The sequence below is a fragment of the Eumetopias jubatus genome, unplaced genomic scaffold (assembly GCF_037043125.1).
Source record: "Eumetopias jubatus isolate StellerSeaLion01/CBP00866 unplaced genomic scaffold, mEumJub1_p1.0 scaffold_14, whole genome shotgun sequence".
In the NCBI taxonomy this organism is placed as follows: domain Eukaryota; kingdom Metazoa; phylum Chordata; class Mammalia; order Carnivora; family Otariidae; genus Eumetopias; species Eumetopias jubatus.
In genome coordinates, this window is record NW_028274820.1 from 60424463 (window position 1) to 60442872 (window position 18410).

The window sequence follows — 18410 nt, forward strand, 5'->3', positions numbered from 1 at the left end:
TTATTAACATTAAATGCTGGAGCACCTGGGTGGCTCAGTCGTTAAGCGTCTGCCTTCAGCTCAGGTCATGATCCCAGGGTCCTGGGATCGAGCCCCGCATTGGGCTCCCTGCTCCGTGGGAAGCCTGCTTCTCCCTCTCCCACTCCCCCTGCTTGTGTTCCCTCTCTCGCTGTGTCTCTCTCTGTCAAATAAATAAAATCTTTAAAAAAAAAAAAACATTAAATGCTAACATAAAATATCTCTGACCCTAAAACAAAAAAAGAGATACTCCTTCTTTCAATGTTTCATTCTAAAGGCAATATGGCATTTTAGAGTCTACAATGTACATTCAACAGTACATTTTGATATATCATCAGGATTTGCCCTAAAAATTCTGGGGAAAAAAATTTTTTTTCTGTGAAATTACAAAGAAATACTTCAGTTAAGTAAAAACCTTTCCTACTCCCAAATAAATGCTGAGATTCAAAAAGAGGCAACATTTGCTGGCAAACAGTTCACATTTACTCAAGAAAAACAGAGCTGAGTAAGATGAGTATAAGAAAAGGAAAAGTTACAGTAGTATTTCTCTACTCCTGGACTGCATTAAAAATATGGGTTACACAGAAAGCCTCATCTTTTCATCCCTCCTTCAGTGAAGTAATACATACAATGCAAAACAATGGCATACCTTTTTCAGTGGTCTTTCCTTCCATCTCAGCTCCATCTCTCTTGATCTTTCAGAGACCACGAGGTAAGCCCAGAGGTCTGTCAATTTCAGACTTTCTCTTAGGAATTCAGTGAGTCTCTTCCATTGAAGGAAATTCAATTCTACCCAGGTAACTCCTTGAGAGGTGCCCTCAGGGGCACCAACAATTAGTTCACAGATCTAAGTATACTTCACACCTCCAAGCTTCTCATACCCATGAACTGGCAGTGCCAATTCATGCAACTGCCAAGTGCATGGGGTGTCCAATCAGCCCCCTGCATCCCTAGCATCTGCTTCTTGGGATGCATGGGTTGCCAGAGTCCTGCTAACCCTCAATTATACATTATATAGTGTCAAAGCTCACAGGTCTGGAAAAAACACACAATGATAGTGATAGCTGGAATGTCACCACTGTATTGGCCACAACTGCTCTGTATCTAATGACTATATACATTTGGTACATTATAATAACAGCCTCTAATTTGCACTACAGAAGGCATGTTTATTAGACAGATACATAGACATGTGTGTCCAGCTATTCAAATCATCTTGACTTCCATGTGATGACTTCAAGACTGAAATAACTGACTGACAAAATTTGGCCACGACTCAAAAGCTGGAGGGAAAAAAACAAACCTTGTTGCCAGCCTGACACTAACCACAAAAGCCTTTAGAAGCCAAACTAATTAGAGTCCCTACAATTACATTTACTAATTGAATGGATAAGCAAAGACAGCATGAATCAGTGAAAGGAACACTAATTTGGGAAGCCAGAGACCTAGGTTTAGTTGCAGCTCAGCCACTAAGCCCATGTGTGGTTTTGTGAAAATCACTTAACCCCTCTGGCTTCAGTTTCTGAATCTACAAAATAAGAACAGTGATTTGGGTTATCTTTAGGGGGTTCTATCTCCAAAGTAGAAAGGAAACTTAGGTAAAGAAATTTTTCACTTAAGGCTAGAAAGGTAGAGCCTCTGTGAAAAAGGGCTCATGGGATATGATCAGTACAAAGGTACAGCATTAACAAGATTCTTCTGCACCTCCCTGTCTGTGGATAGTCACTTGACCTGGCTGACTCTGGGCCACTGCTCTGCTCTGTCTGTCATGATCATCCAGAAAGATCTCTTGCTAATTCCATCTGCTTCATTCTTAAATTATTATGAATTAAGATGACTCTACTTTTCCATTATCTCAATTTTAAGTACAGGAGATTGGTTCCTTTGTGTATCACGATATCTCCAGTCTTTGAGAATTTTTGCAGCCAATTTCTCTGGATTTAGATTCATCTGTATGCTAGTACCCATCAATGGCAGGTATGCAATACAAGGAGTAGAAGACTGGATGAATTAAAGACAAAATCTGCTTTGCTGGGTGGGAGGAAGGAGGGAGGATGGGAGCATGGAGGCCCAGAGTAACCTGAGGGAACTGCACCTCCTTTTTACATATCCATTGGAAGGAGACAACTGTTAACTAGTTGCTTTCCACAAAGAAAAATCTCATTGTCTCTTCCAAATAAAACAGTCACATAAATTAAGCTCAGCATGGCTTCCAAGTAAGCCAAATGGGTAAGAGAAACTTGCTAAGAAACAAGATGATCATGACCTTGGTTAAACCTGCCACTCTCTGTTTTTTTTAATCTTTCCAAGTAGAAAAGCACACTGTTACTGCAAAATTACACTACACTTGAAAAACTGACAAAAACAGCTTGTACCTACATCTTGAAACATTTGGTCAACAATGACAGAGCCCACTCTGTCATTAAATGAGGCTTTTAAAGTCCTCATTTAATAAGACCTGAGTGGATGCCAGCTTAGATCCCAAGAGAATTACTTAACCAAACATGCTCAGCCTTACAACCCTGGAACAACAAGATAGCTTCCAAGTTTTCAAAGAGAAAACAAAAGAAAAGACAATCTAATTAAGCCTAGTTTAACCAGAAAATTCACACAGGAATGGTATAAAAGTCCCAAGACTTTTGGCACAGATCAGCAGCATCTCCAAGGAAATTCCTAGACAATGAAAATGAAGCACAAGTCATATGCCCTTGATGCTAATGCTTAAAAAGGGAAGTTGCTATCTTCTGCAAAATGAAAGCAGGATGGAAGGGACAGTGCAGAATGTATTCTTAAACAGGGACGCTATCAAATCACTTTATCTCCTAGTTTGGTTTTAATTTTTACCATCATTCTTTCATTTAAAAATACGTCTATAGGGTGCCTGGGTGGCTCTGTCAGTTAAGTGTCTGCCTTGGCTCAGGTCATGATCCCAGGATCATGGGATCCATTCCCACATCGGGCTCCCTGCTCAGGGGGGAGCCTACTTCTCCCTCTCCTCCCAGCTTGTGTTCTCACTATCTCTGCTCTCTCTCTCTCTCTCAAATACATAAATATTTAAAATATACATATATATATCTATAGTTCTCTTCCAAGGCACTCTGGACTCAGTGACTTGGCCAAGACACTGGTATGTTTCTATGGGTGGTGTTGGGGAATGAAGATTTGAGAGACAGATGGTAGAGATACCACAACCACCACCGTAACAACAGTAGTAAGAACAGTAACATCAGTAATAGCACACTGTAGATGCCAGGTTCTCCAGGACTGAAAAGGTACTATTAAAATCCCCATTTTATAAAACGAGGAAATTTAAGTAGAGAGAGGTTAAATAATCTGTCCAAAGTTACACAGCCAGCAAATGGTAGAGCTGAGATTTAAGCCCAGGCAGTCTGGTTCCAGGGTTTATGTTTTAATACCACTGCATTAACAATTTATCAATTCATGATTTCTAATAAACAAAGCCTTCATAATTACATTTGTAATATAGGTTACCTTCTTAGAAAAGATTCTAAAAGTTGAAATGATGCATCGTGGTAGGTTAAACCTGAGTTTCCAACAGAAATAAGGATATAATAAAGGGATACTGAAAGAGGAATGCCCACAATTTTTGTGGAAATAACTGAAATTAACATATTTAACCAAGTATAGGTATCCTGTTAGAATAACTTTTTTTTTTTTTTTTTTTAAGTAGACTCCATGCCCTCCATAGAGCCCAACATGGGACTTGAACTCACAACCCTGAGATCAAGACCTGGGCCGAGATCAAGAGTCAGATGCTCAACTGACTGAGGCATCCAGGTGCCCCAAATTAACACTTTTTTTTAAAGTAAACTCTATGCCCAACATGGGGCTTGAACTCACAACCCCAAGATCAAGAGTCACATGCTCTACCTACTGAGCCAGCCAGATACCCCTAGAATAGGTTAAAATTTAAAGGCATAAATAAATTGATTAAATACTATCAAGCATGTCAAACATTTTTAACATGTCAAAGTTTTTATTTCCTTCATAATCCATGTAATATGTTCTATTACTAGATTGGGCTTAAAGAAGACCTCCAGGGGTGGAACTTTCTAAAGCATTTCTTCACCTGGAACTGCAGGTGGCTATCATGTACCTTGAGGGAGGTAGGAGCCTCGGAGCAAAGCAGAGACAAGAGGCAGACAGAAAAGAATCTGATTACATCTGTGCCCAAAACTCAGCTGTGCCTTGGGTCAGACCACTCCCCAACTTTTCAGTTACAAGAAACAATAAATCCCCACCTTTTGCTTTAAAAAAAAAAAAAAAGCGCTTCTTCAAGGAAATGTCCAAAGATCTTTAGAACCAGGTATCTCTATTTTGGTACTTTCTCTCCCTGAAAATTTCTCACTGAAAGCACAGTCAACATTAGAAATCAACTAGCCAGTCTATGGCACCGTTGGGGGAAAAAAACTCGTTTTCTTTGGCAGCCATTTTATCAGCTTCACCTGACATAGTAATGTTGGGAGAAAGGGGGGACACCTGTCCTTAAAATGGAAGTGTCAACACAAAAACTCTGAATTGTTGAACCCTTAAATGCTTCATTGCACTATTGTGCACAATGGCAAGAAGTTTCATGGTTTCATACACCTACATTTTTCCGTCCCATTCTAAGTCTGGTCTTTGCTGTTAGTAGATTGAAACTCATTTTTTTCTTTTACCCAACATTTTATAGCTATGAAATAATAATGCTGACATTTTAATATATCAGAACTTATTCATCCAAATTGTTACTTTTTAAAATAGTGCTCTTAGGAAATCACACTTGTTCAAACGACAATGCCACCATTCAAAACGTTTTTTTAGGCTGCCAGCATAAAGTATTTAACAAATGTTTTCATTTTATTATGGCATGAGACTTCCCCTCAGGCCCAAAGCTTTCTTACCCTTTATCCTTCTCCCTTCATTCATCTGTTTCACATTCCCTTACCCTCCACTGCTGTTATAATCAATACTCAGAGGACCTCACAGAGTCAAGGTCACAGAGGAACCAGAGATGTGGGGAAGAGAAGATGTGGGAAAAGAGGATTCTCTCTTCCAGGCTGTTGCCTCAGTGTGAACCATCCACAGAACTTTTCCCACCATGTGCTGGGGGTAGGGATGGGAACTGCAGAAGAGAAGCTAAGACAAGTCTTTACCATTCACTAATCTGGGAGGAGCAGCGACCCAGAATCCATCTTTTTTCCTTCCTCATACCCACTTATATGTCTCAAGGAAAAGGAAAATCCAGTAACTGAATCTATGTCCTAGAATCTTCTCATTTCTATTTAGGAATCTGAGAGATCCTGTCTCTACAACATTCATTTCAGACTATACCATTTCTGTTTGGAGGTGAGCAAAGATTATACACAATATTTTTATAGTTCCTCTGAGAAATAAATGACTCTTAACACTTAATAATTACTTCCCCCCCCAAAAAACCGCTTCAGTACTTTATTATAGTCAAAATGCAATTTTAATAGAAACTTCCTTGTACTATTATTTAGTCTTGCCACCTGAGACACACCTGACACCCTGCCACATCCAACTCAACCTGTTCTATTCTCCATAGCACTAGGTGGACTGCTAGACATACAGGAGGTATTCAGAAATTCTACCCTAAAGTAGAATTCTACCCTAAAGTAGAAATCTCTAGAAACTTAAACCTGCTCTTTACATAGGCATTATGTTTCTTAGTATTTACTTCAAGTCTATCATCCAGAAGTGGGCTGTTTAATTTTATTTTTTTCTCTCACTTTTTTCTATATTTCTTGGGAAATATTTAGTACTCTCCCAATTCTGGGATAACATTCAGCCCTTACTTTCTACCCTACAACTTGCACAGAATTTCCTTCACATCTCAAAAAAACAAAACTCTAAATTCGGTTACTAATACATCATCTCCTGTCATGTGAGTTATTGATAAAGTTTAACAAATCCAAACAGGAACTGACCAGTAGATGTTATCACCTAACAGGATATACTCTAGTCCAAAAATTCTTGAAACAACAATGACAGCCTAAGAACCAAACACTAGAGATATGCCATAACTCAGCTCTGTACTTCATTATGGCATACAGTGTTGCTAGGTTGTCTCCTGCTTTATGGCCAATACCATATTTACTCACAAAGTACTGCCATACAATATTTGTGAAGTACATTCACATATATTCTCATTGAAGCCTCATAATCTAATGACACAGGTTGTCATCATTCCCATTTACAGATGAGGAAAACAGCTGAGGTAAAATAACGTGCCCTCAGTAAGAAAGCAGGTGAGTATCTAAGTTGGGATTCAAACTAAGTTTCCTATCCCTAAGCCTATTCTTGTCCTAAGACAAATTGTGCCTCTCAATAAGATGAGAAGCTATTTCCACCAAACTACCTGCTTTCACAGCACAATCAGTAAAATTACTGTCTCAGAAAACTGATACATAGCCAAAGCAAGCACTATGACCTAACCTGGGAAATGTTCCCAGTCACCTGCCAAAGAATAGATCGCCTCAATCTTTGTTGCAGATAGATGTTGGATGAAAGTTAACAATAACAATAATACATATATATACACTTGTATATATATATAAAACAACAAATATATAACATGCATAAAATTAACAGTGAAATAGGTTTATAATTCCATTGGGTATACTCCTCAGTTGTCACATTTATTTTTAAACATCAAAATCTAGAACAAATCTAAAGAAAAGGACTTACCTGTTCACCTGCATCTTGAAACTCTTTGCATGCATCAGGGAACACATCATAAATAATGAGTGGATAGCCATGTTTCATGAGGTTTTTTGCCATTGGATTCCCCATGTTGCCCAGTCCAATGAATCCAACTGGAGTCTTAGAAGCCATTGACCTAGAACACACTGATTTCAATAAATTACTTTCAGTAGGGGCAGTGACATTTCTTATTGTAAACATTCATTCAATATTAGTAAGTCAATTGCTACTGAGATGTTTTCTATTTTTAAAAAAACCTTTAAAATGCTAGTTTTAGATGTAATATATGGTGATTAACATAACAATAAAAAATTTAAAAAAATAAAAAAAGCTAGTTTTAAACTAATGATCTAATCACATTTAAAGACATCAACCATGTACAGACAAACATCTAATTATTTAGTTCTGCAGGAAACAACTATACAATTTTAAGCAATCTCTCCTGTTTTCTACCTCTGTAATATCCCTTTACCATTTTTAACAGTAAATTTAAAAATGTTATCATTTCTAAAATATGTACTTTACCTATAATGTGAAGTACTCTAGATTCTTCATATCTATATTATCTCCTTGAATAATGTGTATGACAAACCGAAAATATTCCATAAAACATATATCTTGGACAAGGTACAAAAATGGAAAAGCTTTTTACCTTCCCACCCCCACATTTATAGAAATCATCCCCTCCAGTGGTATAAAAAACATCTTAGTAAAACGTTAAATCAACTAAGTCACCATTTTATAAATTGCATTGTAGGGGAGAAGACGGGGATGCTTCCATAGGCTTTAAATGGCAAGGGTAATAGTTTCAGTGCCTTGGGCTAATAACTCCATGCACTTTCAGAGAAGAGGCATTTCCATTTACAGAAAAGGAATTGTTTTTAAAAAAGCTGTAAGCAGGTTTTGTTTGATTTTCTTCTTTTTCACCGAAGGCCTTTTTGAAATAGTACTGGGGCACACAATGCAAAGTAATGCTTTTTGCAAGAGAGAGCAAAGGGACTTTGCACTGCCATGAAAATAACCTTAAACATAGTTTCTTCATTTCTAGATTTAGAACTCCACTCAACAAGTATTTACTGCATGAAGTACTATGACAGAGCCAGAGATAGACATAAGCAAGATACATACAGTCCTTGCCCTCGAAAAGCTCCCAGTCTACTGAAAGAATAACTCCACTTGCCCTTTCCCCTGCCATTGAAAGCTTTATTTTTCCTTTGTCTTTCAAGGACTCCAGTTATAAAACTGTGTACTGCACCAACTAATCACAGTCACCCTTTTAAGTTTCAGATGCTCTCAACTGATGGATCCCTGCTCTTCCTTAAATTTAATTGAAATGCAATCAGATTTCCTAAAAGCAAATTATTTGAAGCCCTAAAACTTAAGAAATAGAGGTCTTGAGAGAGACAAACCGTAAGAGACTCTTAATCATAGGAAACAAACTGAGGGTTGCTGGAGGGAGGGGATGGAGGGATGCGGTAAGTGGGTGACACTTACCCCCATGGACACTGGGGATGGTATGTGTTATATGTGAGCTCTGGATGTTACATAAGGCTAATGAATCACAGACCTGTACTCCTGAAACAAGTAATACATTATATGTTAATTAACTGAATTTTAAAAAGAAAAGAAATAGAGGTCTTCTGGGGTGTCTGGCTGGCTCAGTCGGTGAAACATGCAACTCTTGATCTCAGGGTTGTGAATCTGAGCCCCATGTTGGGTGTAAAGATTACTTAAAATAAAATCTTAAAAAAAAGAAACAGAGGTCTTCTTGGGTTAGAAGCATATTTAATTCCTTTTAACTTGATGACTGACTCTAACATTTCCATTAAATATGGGTGTCAATCTTGTGCAACATCACCTTACCAGTGCTAAGTTTAACACCATGGGTATAATAGGATTCCTGTGTCTGACTTTCTGGCCCACAAGGGGTTCAATGACAGAGAAATGACACCTAATTGAAATGTTATGATATTAAACAGAATGAGAAGCATACTTTGTAAAAGAATTCTAGCACTAATAACTAATGATGATGCTAATAACTATTGTACCAGAGTATGGTATTAAGCTTGGAAGGTATCATTTAACTAAAATCATTAGAAATTATGACGATGGTGATTTAAAAACAGTTAATTTAACAAGCAACTCTAGGTCTACTGTTTGACTCTAGGTCAAACAGTAAGTATGGCAAGGTAGAACCACAATTCATTCACACATTCAACAAATATGAAACAACTATTATGTACCGTGCCAGATGCCACAGAAGACACAATGACATACAGTCCTTGCTGTCAACAAGCTTAAAATCCAAGTGGAAATAAACTATGTACACAAATACTAATACAATAAAATTGAATATAAGTATAAAAAACAATGCTGACATAAAGGAGAATTCATCTGGTTTAAGCACTTAAAGAAGGTAGCACATGACCTGAGTATTCTAGGATTTCAAATGGGAAGGAGAGCAGGAAGGAAGGGAACTCCATATAAAAAAGAATATGAGTATATGCAAGGAAATAGGAAAGCCAAGAAAAAATATATAACAGTAAAAATTATTTTTGGCAATTTTACTACATGCCAGATACTTACTAAGCACTTTATAAATAGCACTGTCATCATATTCTATCATTAAGCCTCCTTTCAGCAGACAGCCCGGACACTTAGTGAATTTAAATAAAATGCCCAAGACTATAGTAAACTGCAATGCCAAGATTCAAATCCAGCCAATATGACTCTAGGTTCTTCACTTTTAACCACTATATGACACTGCCCTTCATTCTTCCTAGAGGATCCACAAAGAAACAAAACAACATGAATTAAGACTGAAAGAAACAATGTGGGGTGCCTGGGTGACTTAGTCGGTTAAGCATCCACCTCTTGATTTCAGCTCAGGTGATGATCTCAGAGTCTAGGGATGGAGCCCGTGACAGGCTCCACACTCAGCAGGGAATCTGCTTGAGATTCTCTCTCTCCATCTCTCTGCCACTCCCCACTGGGTGCTCTCTCTCTAACATGGATGGACAGATCTAAAGAAAAAAAGAAAAAAGAAAAGAAAAGAAAAGAAAACCATAACGTGGAAGACTGGAAAGCATGCTAAACAATTTGACTATATTTTGTAAGGAAGAGGTACTGCCACAGGCAGCAATCTCTTTGACATCAACAGCCTTAGCAACATTTTTCTAGATGTCTCCTCTGGCAAGACTAACAATAAAAATAAACCACTGAGACTAATATAAAGACTAATATAAAAGTAACAGTAATACTACCATAGGTCTCTCTTTGTCTATTTGAGCTGCTATAACAAATATACCATAGTCTGAGTGGCTTAAACAGCAAACATTTATATCTCCCGCCTCTGGGAGCTGGGAAATCGAAGATCAAGGTGGCAACAGATCCAGTGTCTGGTGAGAACCCACTTCCTGGCTTGTATATGGTCATCTTCTTATACCCTCACATGGCGGAGAGCAGAGAACAAGAGGGTAAGTTCTCCTCTCTTTTTATAAGGATACTAATCCCATTTGTGAGGGTTCCACCCTCATAACCTAATTACTTCCCAAAGGCCTTACCTCCTAATACCATCACAGTGGGGGTTAGGATTTCAACATATAAAAGAGGGGGGCAAAACATTCAGTTCACAATTAAGGTCATAGTTAATAAAAGGTGGTGGCCTTGGAAAAGACAGATACGAAAAATTTCAAAGGCAGAAGGAAAAGGACATAGCAATAGATTGGATTCTGGGCTAAAATAAGGGAAAGATCAAAGATGACAGCAAGAAAATAGTGCTATCAATAACCTAAGTGGAGAAATCAAGAAAGAGAGCTATCTCCATTTTAAATAAAGTAACTGTGAACTGTCAGTGAGCTGAAAGATGTCCCACAGACTTAGAAATATTATAACCAATTATGATCATCTCAAAGATAGGATGAGAAAAAAAGACACATATTTGGCAACAATCTGCTTTAAGGTGAGAACTGAAATTGTGGCAGTTGATAAAATTGCCAAATGAGAGTAAAAGAGACTGAAGAACAAAGCCCAAGGGAACATCAGCATTTAGAGGTCAAAAAGGAGAAGAGACCAACTCTAAACCGACAAAGATGTTAAAATTAGGGGACAAGGATATTATTTTTTTTAAAGATTTTTATTTATTTATTGAGAGAGAAGGATAGAGAGAGTGCATGAGAGGGACGAGGGTCAGAGGGAGAAGCAGACTCCCCGCTGAGCAGGGAGCCCAATGCGGGACTCGATCCCGGGACTCCAGGATCATGACCTGAGCCGAAGGCAGTCGCTTAACCAACTGAGCCACCCAGGCTCCTGGGACAAGGATATTAAAAGCTATAATAACTGTAGTCTGTATGTTCCGAAAGTAGAGATATGAAAAACACAAAAAAGACCCGAAATTGAATTTCATAAGATGAAAACGAACATATGTAAGACGAAAATCACACTGGATTAAAAGCAGAATAGATAATGCAGAAGAAAGGAATAGTGCTCTTAAAGACATAGCAATGGAAACTATCCAAAACAACATGCAGAGAGAGAACAACCTAAAGAATAAAAAGAACATTAGTGAGCTGTGAGACAGCTTCAACTAGCCAGATACACATGTCACTGGAGTTATCAAATGAGAGAAGTGAGAAGTAGAGACAAAAAAAAAAATACATGAAGAAATAACAGCCCAAAATGTCCAAATTTGATGAAAACTATAAACCGCCCCACCATACTACAAGCTCAATGAACCCCAACACAGGAAACATAAACATAACTATACCAAGACACATCATAATCAAAATGCTCAAAAGCAGCCAGAGAAAAAGACATTATATGCAGACGAGCAAAGATAAGGCAGATTTCCTGTCAGAAACAAAGCAACTGAGAACACAGCAGAGCATCATCTTTAAAGTACTGAAACAACAACTGTCAAGGTAGGAATCTATATCCAGTGTAAAAATACATAATCACAAATATTTGTGTATATGAAGGGGCAGGAAGAAATTTGGAGGCATGTTGGATATGTTCACAATCCTGATTGTGGTGATGGTTTCACAAGTATAGACATATGTCAAAACTCATCAAATTGTATGCTTTATTTTTTTCTTAAAAAGGATTTATTTATTTGAGAGAGAGAGGGTGCAGGAGTGGAGCGGAGGGGCACAAGGAGAGGAAGAAGGAGACTCCCCACTGACCAGGGAGTCCCACGTGGGGCTTGATCCCAGGACCCCAGGATCACGACCTGAGACGAAGGCAGCCACTTAACCCACTGAGCCACCCAGGCACCCCTAGCCTTCTGGTTAGTATTACACCACCCCCTGCCCCCGTTTTGTTAACCGATGTGCTGTATATCATCATCATTACACTTGGTCCTTTGACCCCCTATCCCCCTCCCCTCCCGGCAAATACACAGACATACTTTTCTGCTTTCTCATTTCATTAAGTCCCTCTCTAGGTTTATCTGTCTCCAGCTCAGACTTCAGACTTATTTATAATCAGGAATTTTAGTGATGCCTTTGATAGCGTTTCTCCACTTCCTGCTCTTATTCTGGGTAGCTTCTGTTGTCTGTGGTCTATGTTCCTCCTGGCTGCCACTTAAGTAATGTTACTACTGATAGTCAAGGAAATTTGGGGATTAGATACAATCCTTTTATTAATCTCTAGTTCATTCCTTATTACATATTCAGATTACCCACAGCATTTCCACATCGTTTACTTAAGGCTGCCAGTCTGTGGAATCTGTCAGGGGCAGAGAAGACAGCATGACCATGATTGGTGTAGGCTATTTGGAACTTGCCTCTGGGTCTGGGAGGAAGGATACTGGAGAGTCAACCTGCAATGTTAATGGTTGTGGATCCACTTTGCTGGATCCACTTTATCACCATCTTTACTCTGTGATTGCTTCAGAACTGACTTACCACCATATGTCAACTTGATGAAAGCTCTCTCTAGTCATTCACTCATGTAACATTAGTAAACACTCACTGTGTGCCAATTCATGTATTTTATCTTATTATAAAAGTAGTTGCAAAAGTTATATGCAGGGGCACCTGGGTGGCTCAGTTGGTCGAACCGCTGCCTTCAGCTCAGGCCATGATCCCAGGGTCCTGGGATCGAGCCCCACATCGGGCTCCCTGCTCAGCGGGAAGCCTGCTTCTCCCTCTGCCTGCTGCTCCCCCTGCTTGTGCTCTCTCCCTCTCTCTCTCTCTCTTGCTCTGTGTGTCAAATAAATAAATAAAATCTTTTAAAAAAAAAAGAATTCCTTCTTTGTCAAAAAAAAAGTTATATGCACACGGTAAAAACTCAAAAGTTATAAAAAAGTCTTTTCTTTAACTCTGACCCATCAGTCCAACTCTCTAGATGTAACTACTGTTTCTTATGTATTCTTACAGAAATCAGTAAAAGTTAATGCATATATATTCTTTTCCTTATATACCATATGTTATTACATATAATGCTCTTCATCTTGCTTTTTTTCACTTAATAACCTATCCTGGAGATTTTTTTCATTATACTTCTAGATAACACATTCTTTTGAACATCTGCATAATATTTCATTGTATTTCATTGTATCTCTCAGCAGAGCCTGCTTCTCCCTCTCCCTCCGCCTGCCACTCTGCCTACTTGTGCTATCTGCCAAATAAATAAATAAAATAAAAATTAAAAAAAAAAAACCAAGCCAGAAGTCTAGTTCAGCTTTTGAAATATTGGCAGTATAGCAATTCCTAGCAATGAGATCTTGGAAGTAGAGTGCTGATGTTGTTAAAGTTGAGGTCCAGCTTTGGGTGGGCCAATATGAAAATCAATGAAGATAAAGTCTTTTAATGATGGGCTCAGTTTAGGCTCAGCTGTTCATTTCATTTTTGCTTGTGGCAAAGATAGAGAAAGGGTAGTATAATTAGATGATTTAATGTCAAGAGAGAAGAGAGTTTTTACTGATGGTGATAATATTTAAGAACTTCTCTGAAAGATGGCCATATACAAGACCTAGGTTCCTTTCAAGGCAAGGTCACTTCTTAGATGTATGCCCCTGAACTAACAAGTTACTTAACTTCCCTAGACGTTAAGTTTTATCAAGAAGAGTCACTACTTCAGGTTACTTAAAGATACTTAATGACTCCTTGAGATAATATACGTCAAGTGCCGAGGAGTGCCTGGCACATGATAGGTCATTAAGTATTTACTACTTTTACTATCAGTAGTCAAGAAGCAGTATGGGGGTACTTGTGTAGTCCTATGCAAAATGCCCATTTTGTCTAGAAGGTAAGAAGAGCCAGAGTGTTAGAAAAAGGGATACAGCGTATTTTAAAGGATGCTCTCTATCTGAAAAAACAGAGCTCTTTTTAAGGTGAAGCATCAGGAGTTCTTGGACAATATAGAATATGCTCCCAAAGAGGCAGAAATTCAAATAAGTATAATAGAATTATTACACTAAAAGCTTTCAAACTTAATACATTTTCCTTTAAGTAAGCCCCACAATTAATGTGCAGAAATAGAATCAGATGATACCTAAAATCAAGCAGACAGGAAATCAGTCAACACAATACAAAGGTGACACCGGTTGACTGGTAAAGAAACTAGCTTGAAAATTTGGCAAAATTAAATTCTAAATCTATAGGTGTAAGTTTATAGGTTATGTCCTTTTTCTCCAATGAGACAGGGGCAAAGTTATCCATATCTTGGTAACATGTAGTGTTACCAAAAACCAGGCTACTCTAAATATCAAAGTGCAAAAATTGTAGAAAACTGGAAAATATGTCATCATAAGGGAAAAAGTTAATCTCACTACACAAAAATCATCACTATTAGCATTTTGCATAGCCCTGCCAGTCTTTTAAGTACATTTTCTCATTATATTGAGATTATACTGTATACACAAATTTTATCCTATTTTATTACATAATATTATGTCATCTGTATTCTATCTGCTTTAATATTAAGAATTACCAAACTAAGGGTAACTTGAGTCAAGTTATTTCAGAAATAAATATTCTCCTTATGTAATTTCACAAGTCTAAGGTCAACTTTTGGTCCGAGGACCATATATGCAGCTTTTCAGAGCTTCATGTGCAACCCTAGAGGCTAATGTTAAGGAAAAAAATTGCCACGTATTTTATTTATTTACTTTTCTTTCTTTTATGTATTTTATTTATACTATGCATTGCTTTGAAAGTAGGTTTCATATACACAAAAAGGGCCATAAAAATGTTATTCCCATTTCTGTACATGATTCTGGTTAATTTTCCCATCCCACCTTTGGTTGGGTGGTCATTTTAACATGATGTGATACAAATTATTTTTCCATGTACATATTGATGAGTCACAATGAATACAAAGGGCCTATAATTGTAGATTTTTTCTTGTCAGTTTAAAGAAGTCTAAACTAAATCTAATTACCTTTTAAGATAAAATACAAAACTTTTTACAAATGGTGATGAAATAGTAATATATGTGGAGTTTAATATTTCTTATATTTTTCCTTTTTGATGCTTTTAATATTTTTAAAATTAAGGTATGCTATTAACCAGCAACCCTTAGGTTTCTCTCTCTCTCGCTCTTTTTTTAGTAAATATTTGTATGGATCTTTATAATAGTATCATCCATATGATATAAACAACCTAAACATATGATGGAGACAAATACCCCACAGAATTCAGAAAACTAAATAATGTTACTATTTGAACATGGTTCTTTCAGTCCCTAGACTCTAGATTTGCATGTAATTTTTTTTTATTTTTTAAGACTCCAATGCCAAAAAGTTAATGCAAAAGTAAATTTAGTAAACTAAAATTCACAGAAACATCTAAACAATTCCACCAAGTAAAAACGATTGTTGAAGTGTTTTAAGCAATCATCACAAAATGAAATATTTAAAATTTATCATAAATCTATATCCATACATCTTTGGGTCAAAGAACCCAAAGAACAAGATTATATGCGAAAGTAGTCTAACCAGCACTCTGAGGTAGGCTCCTCCCATTGAGAGGCAACTACCATAGTCTTAGGCCTCAGGCCCTTCCAGCATGAACTGAAAGATTACTTTCATAATTCTAATGGGTACATCCAAGGTTCATTAAAATATCATTAGAACACCTTGTAAAACCTCTAAATAGCACAGATGTCTTCCCTGGCTAATCAACACTGAAACAATAGCACATTCATGTGAAAACTGGTTTAGCAGAATCTGTGAGTTTGTATCTTTTTACTGTGATTGTGTAGCAGACATCTGTTCTCTTGCATCACATGGAGCCTAAGCCAGTAGAGGAAACTCACTCTTCTGCTTAGGTATTACTGAGTGGGGAAGAAGGGAAGCTATTAAGCACGAAATTCCCAGCGTGGCTGTTTGTTTGGTTTTTTTTACGTGATCAGAAAAATATTAATACCAAGGTATTTTAAAAATTCTGAGTATGAAACTGCTCAATAGTGCATTGTTACAACTCTCAAGCTTTTACAAAAAGACAATGCCAATGTCCCCATAAATCAACCAGTATTTCAATTAAAGAGGAATGCTGGTGTAGTAGCAACTGCAGGAATGAGGAAGAATCAAGAACTACCTTCTAGATCCTGATGAGATACCCTGATTCATTCAGCCAAGAGGCCTCAGGTTCTTCATTGGAAAAATGACAAAGATTAGATCTCTGTGGATCTAAAAACTGCCTCTTCCTAAGTCGATGGGGGGCTTCCATAACTTATAACGGTATGCGGGGAGGAACAGGATAGCTTCAGGCCACAGTTTTGAGGACGCTGAAAGTGCCTTGGTTAACAATCTGACAGAAGTGCCATCTTCAGGTAGCACAGTTACAAAGAAAGAGGGGGCGGAGGAGGCAAGTTCTGCGGGTCAAGGGTGATTTAAAACTTTACTGGAATGACTTGTCCAATGGTTTGTACAGACGACCACTTGTGGAAGACCATCCTACGCGATTAAGGTGGTAAAACAAAAACCAAGCCCCACTGCCCGATGGCACGCCCACCAGGGTGCATCCCTGGAGACGCTGAAAGGTCAGCCAGCGCTGTAAACCTAGGAGTCGCAGGCATAGGTGCCGGGTCGCCCCTGGAGTTGGGCCCTCCAATTTGCCCTCGGAGCCCTAACTCCAAAGAAGCACGCCCCGGAGCCCAATATTCCTCCCTTACCCCAAGCTCTTCCCACCCCTTCCTAAGTCCCGAAAAAGACGCTGAAAGCCATTCATCTGGATCCCGGACAGGGTTAACGGGGGCGGGGCGGAGGGAAGCACCAGCTGTGCGAGAGGGAGCCGCAGAAGAGGCCAGGCCTTGGGACCAGCCAAAATTGGGGGTTTTAAGCCCCGACCCGACCGCAGCGCCTCCCGTGAAAACACGTCTTAGGCCGTCAGGGCGCGAGAGGCGGGTAGTCGGAGGAGGGACGGGGGGAGAAGGCGCGAGGTCCTTACCCGCTGCAAGGCTGGCCGCTGCCGGGTGCTGCCGGCGGCTCCAATACCGGAGGCCGGAGGCGGCTCCACGGAGCCGTAAGGAGGCTGCCATGCTGCCCCCGCCCCGCCTCCCCGCGGTGACCTCCGCGGCTCCCCGCTCACCCACTGCCTGCGAGCGTGCGCCGCAAAGCCGGCAGGATCCACCGTGGCGTGGGGCCGCGCGCGCACGCGCTCTGCACCTCGGAGCGGGCACCCACCGACGACAGGAGGAGCGCGCCGCGGAGAGGCGCGGCCCGGCCAGACAGAGGTCGTCGGTCCCCTGACGGATAGGGGACTAAACCAATCAGGATTCTCAGGTCCCCGCACTTCGCTAACCACCAATAGGAAGCCTCTTCGAACCCCACCCACATCAAGCGCCCTGGCCCCACCCCCAAGCTCCTCCCCCGGCTACCGACTGCAGGCGGGAGTCCAGTTGTTTATCAAAACGCCGCGGTTGTGCGGGAGGCGGTGGCTGCCAATCACTACCGACACCAACGAGCGCCTGACCCTCCAGAACCGCCCCCTTGGAAGGTGTAACTGCATGTGCTGCCTCCGTGCAGACAGGAACGAAACTTTGGCAGCAGCTGCTGTAATTTTTATGCAAAAGCAAAAATTCCTGGTCTAAGTATAGGGACCCATAGGGACTTCAATAATACGTGGATCTCCTAATGTTAGTATTTGTATTTTTAGCGTCTGTTCATTGAAAAACAACAAAAATCTACCATAAATGTAATAACTTTGAAATTCATTTCATTTTATTTAACACAACAGTTTGTCCATAAATTTGGAAAACAGTAGGAAAACAGATTGGTAACATTGTTCTCTTTGATGGGTAGAATTACACAGAACTCTATTCCAGTATATATTTCTCTAATGTTTGAAAATTCTGCATTTTGTAAGCAAAAACTAAAGATAATTGAAAATCCAAGGAGGGGAAGAATGAAGGGGAGTAAGTCGGAGGGGGAGACGAACCATTAGAGACGATGGACTTTGAAAAACAAACTGAGGGTTCTAGAGGGGAGGGGGGTAGGGGGTTGGGTTAGCCTGGTGATGGGTATTAAAGAGGGCACATTTTGCGTGGAGCACTGGGTGTTATGCACAAACAATGAATCATGGAACACTACATCAAAAACTAATGATGTATGATGATTAACATAACAATAAAAATTATTAAAAAAAGAAAATCCAAAAAATATGTGTATGTGTGTCAGAGAGAGAGAGAGATTTATTCATTCTTCTGTCTGTGCTTAGTGTACA

At 39.3% G+C, this 18410-nt stretch overlaps 1 protein-coding gene across 2 annotated transcripts in view; it reads right to left on the reverse strand.

The window, feature by feature from the left end:
- Nucleotides 1-17270, reverse strand: part of HIBADH (3-hydroxyisobutyrate dehydrogenase) — a 104000-nt gene extending 86730 nt beyond the window's left edge. For both annotated transcript variants that reach the window (XM_028119369.2, XM_088018469.1), the window contains exons 1-2: nt 17136-17270; nt 6730-6890 (exon numbers count right to left, since the gene is read on the reverse strand). In XM_028119369.2, coding sequence (XP_027975170.1) covers nt 6730-6890; nt 17136-17226 — 252 coding nt within the window. In that variant the 5' untranslated portion in view covers nt 17227-17270. The remainder of the gene's footprint in view (nt 1-6729; nt 6891-17135) is intronic.
- Between the last annotated feature and the right edge of the window lie 1140 nt (nt 17271-18410).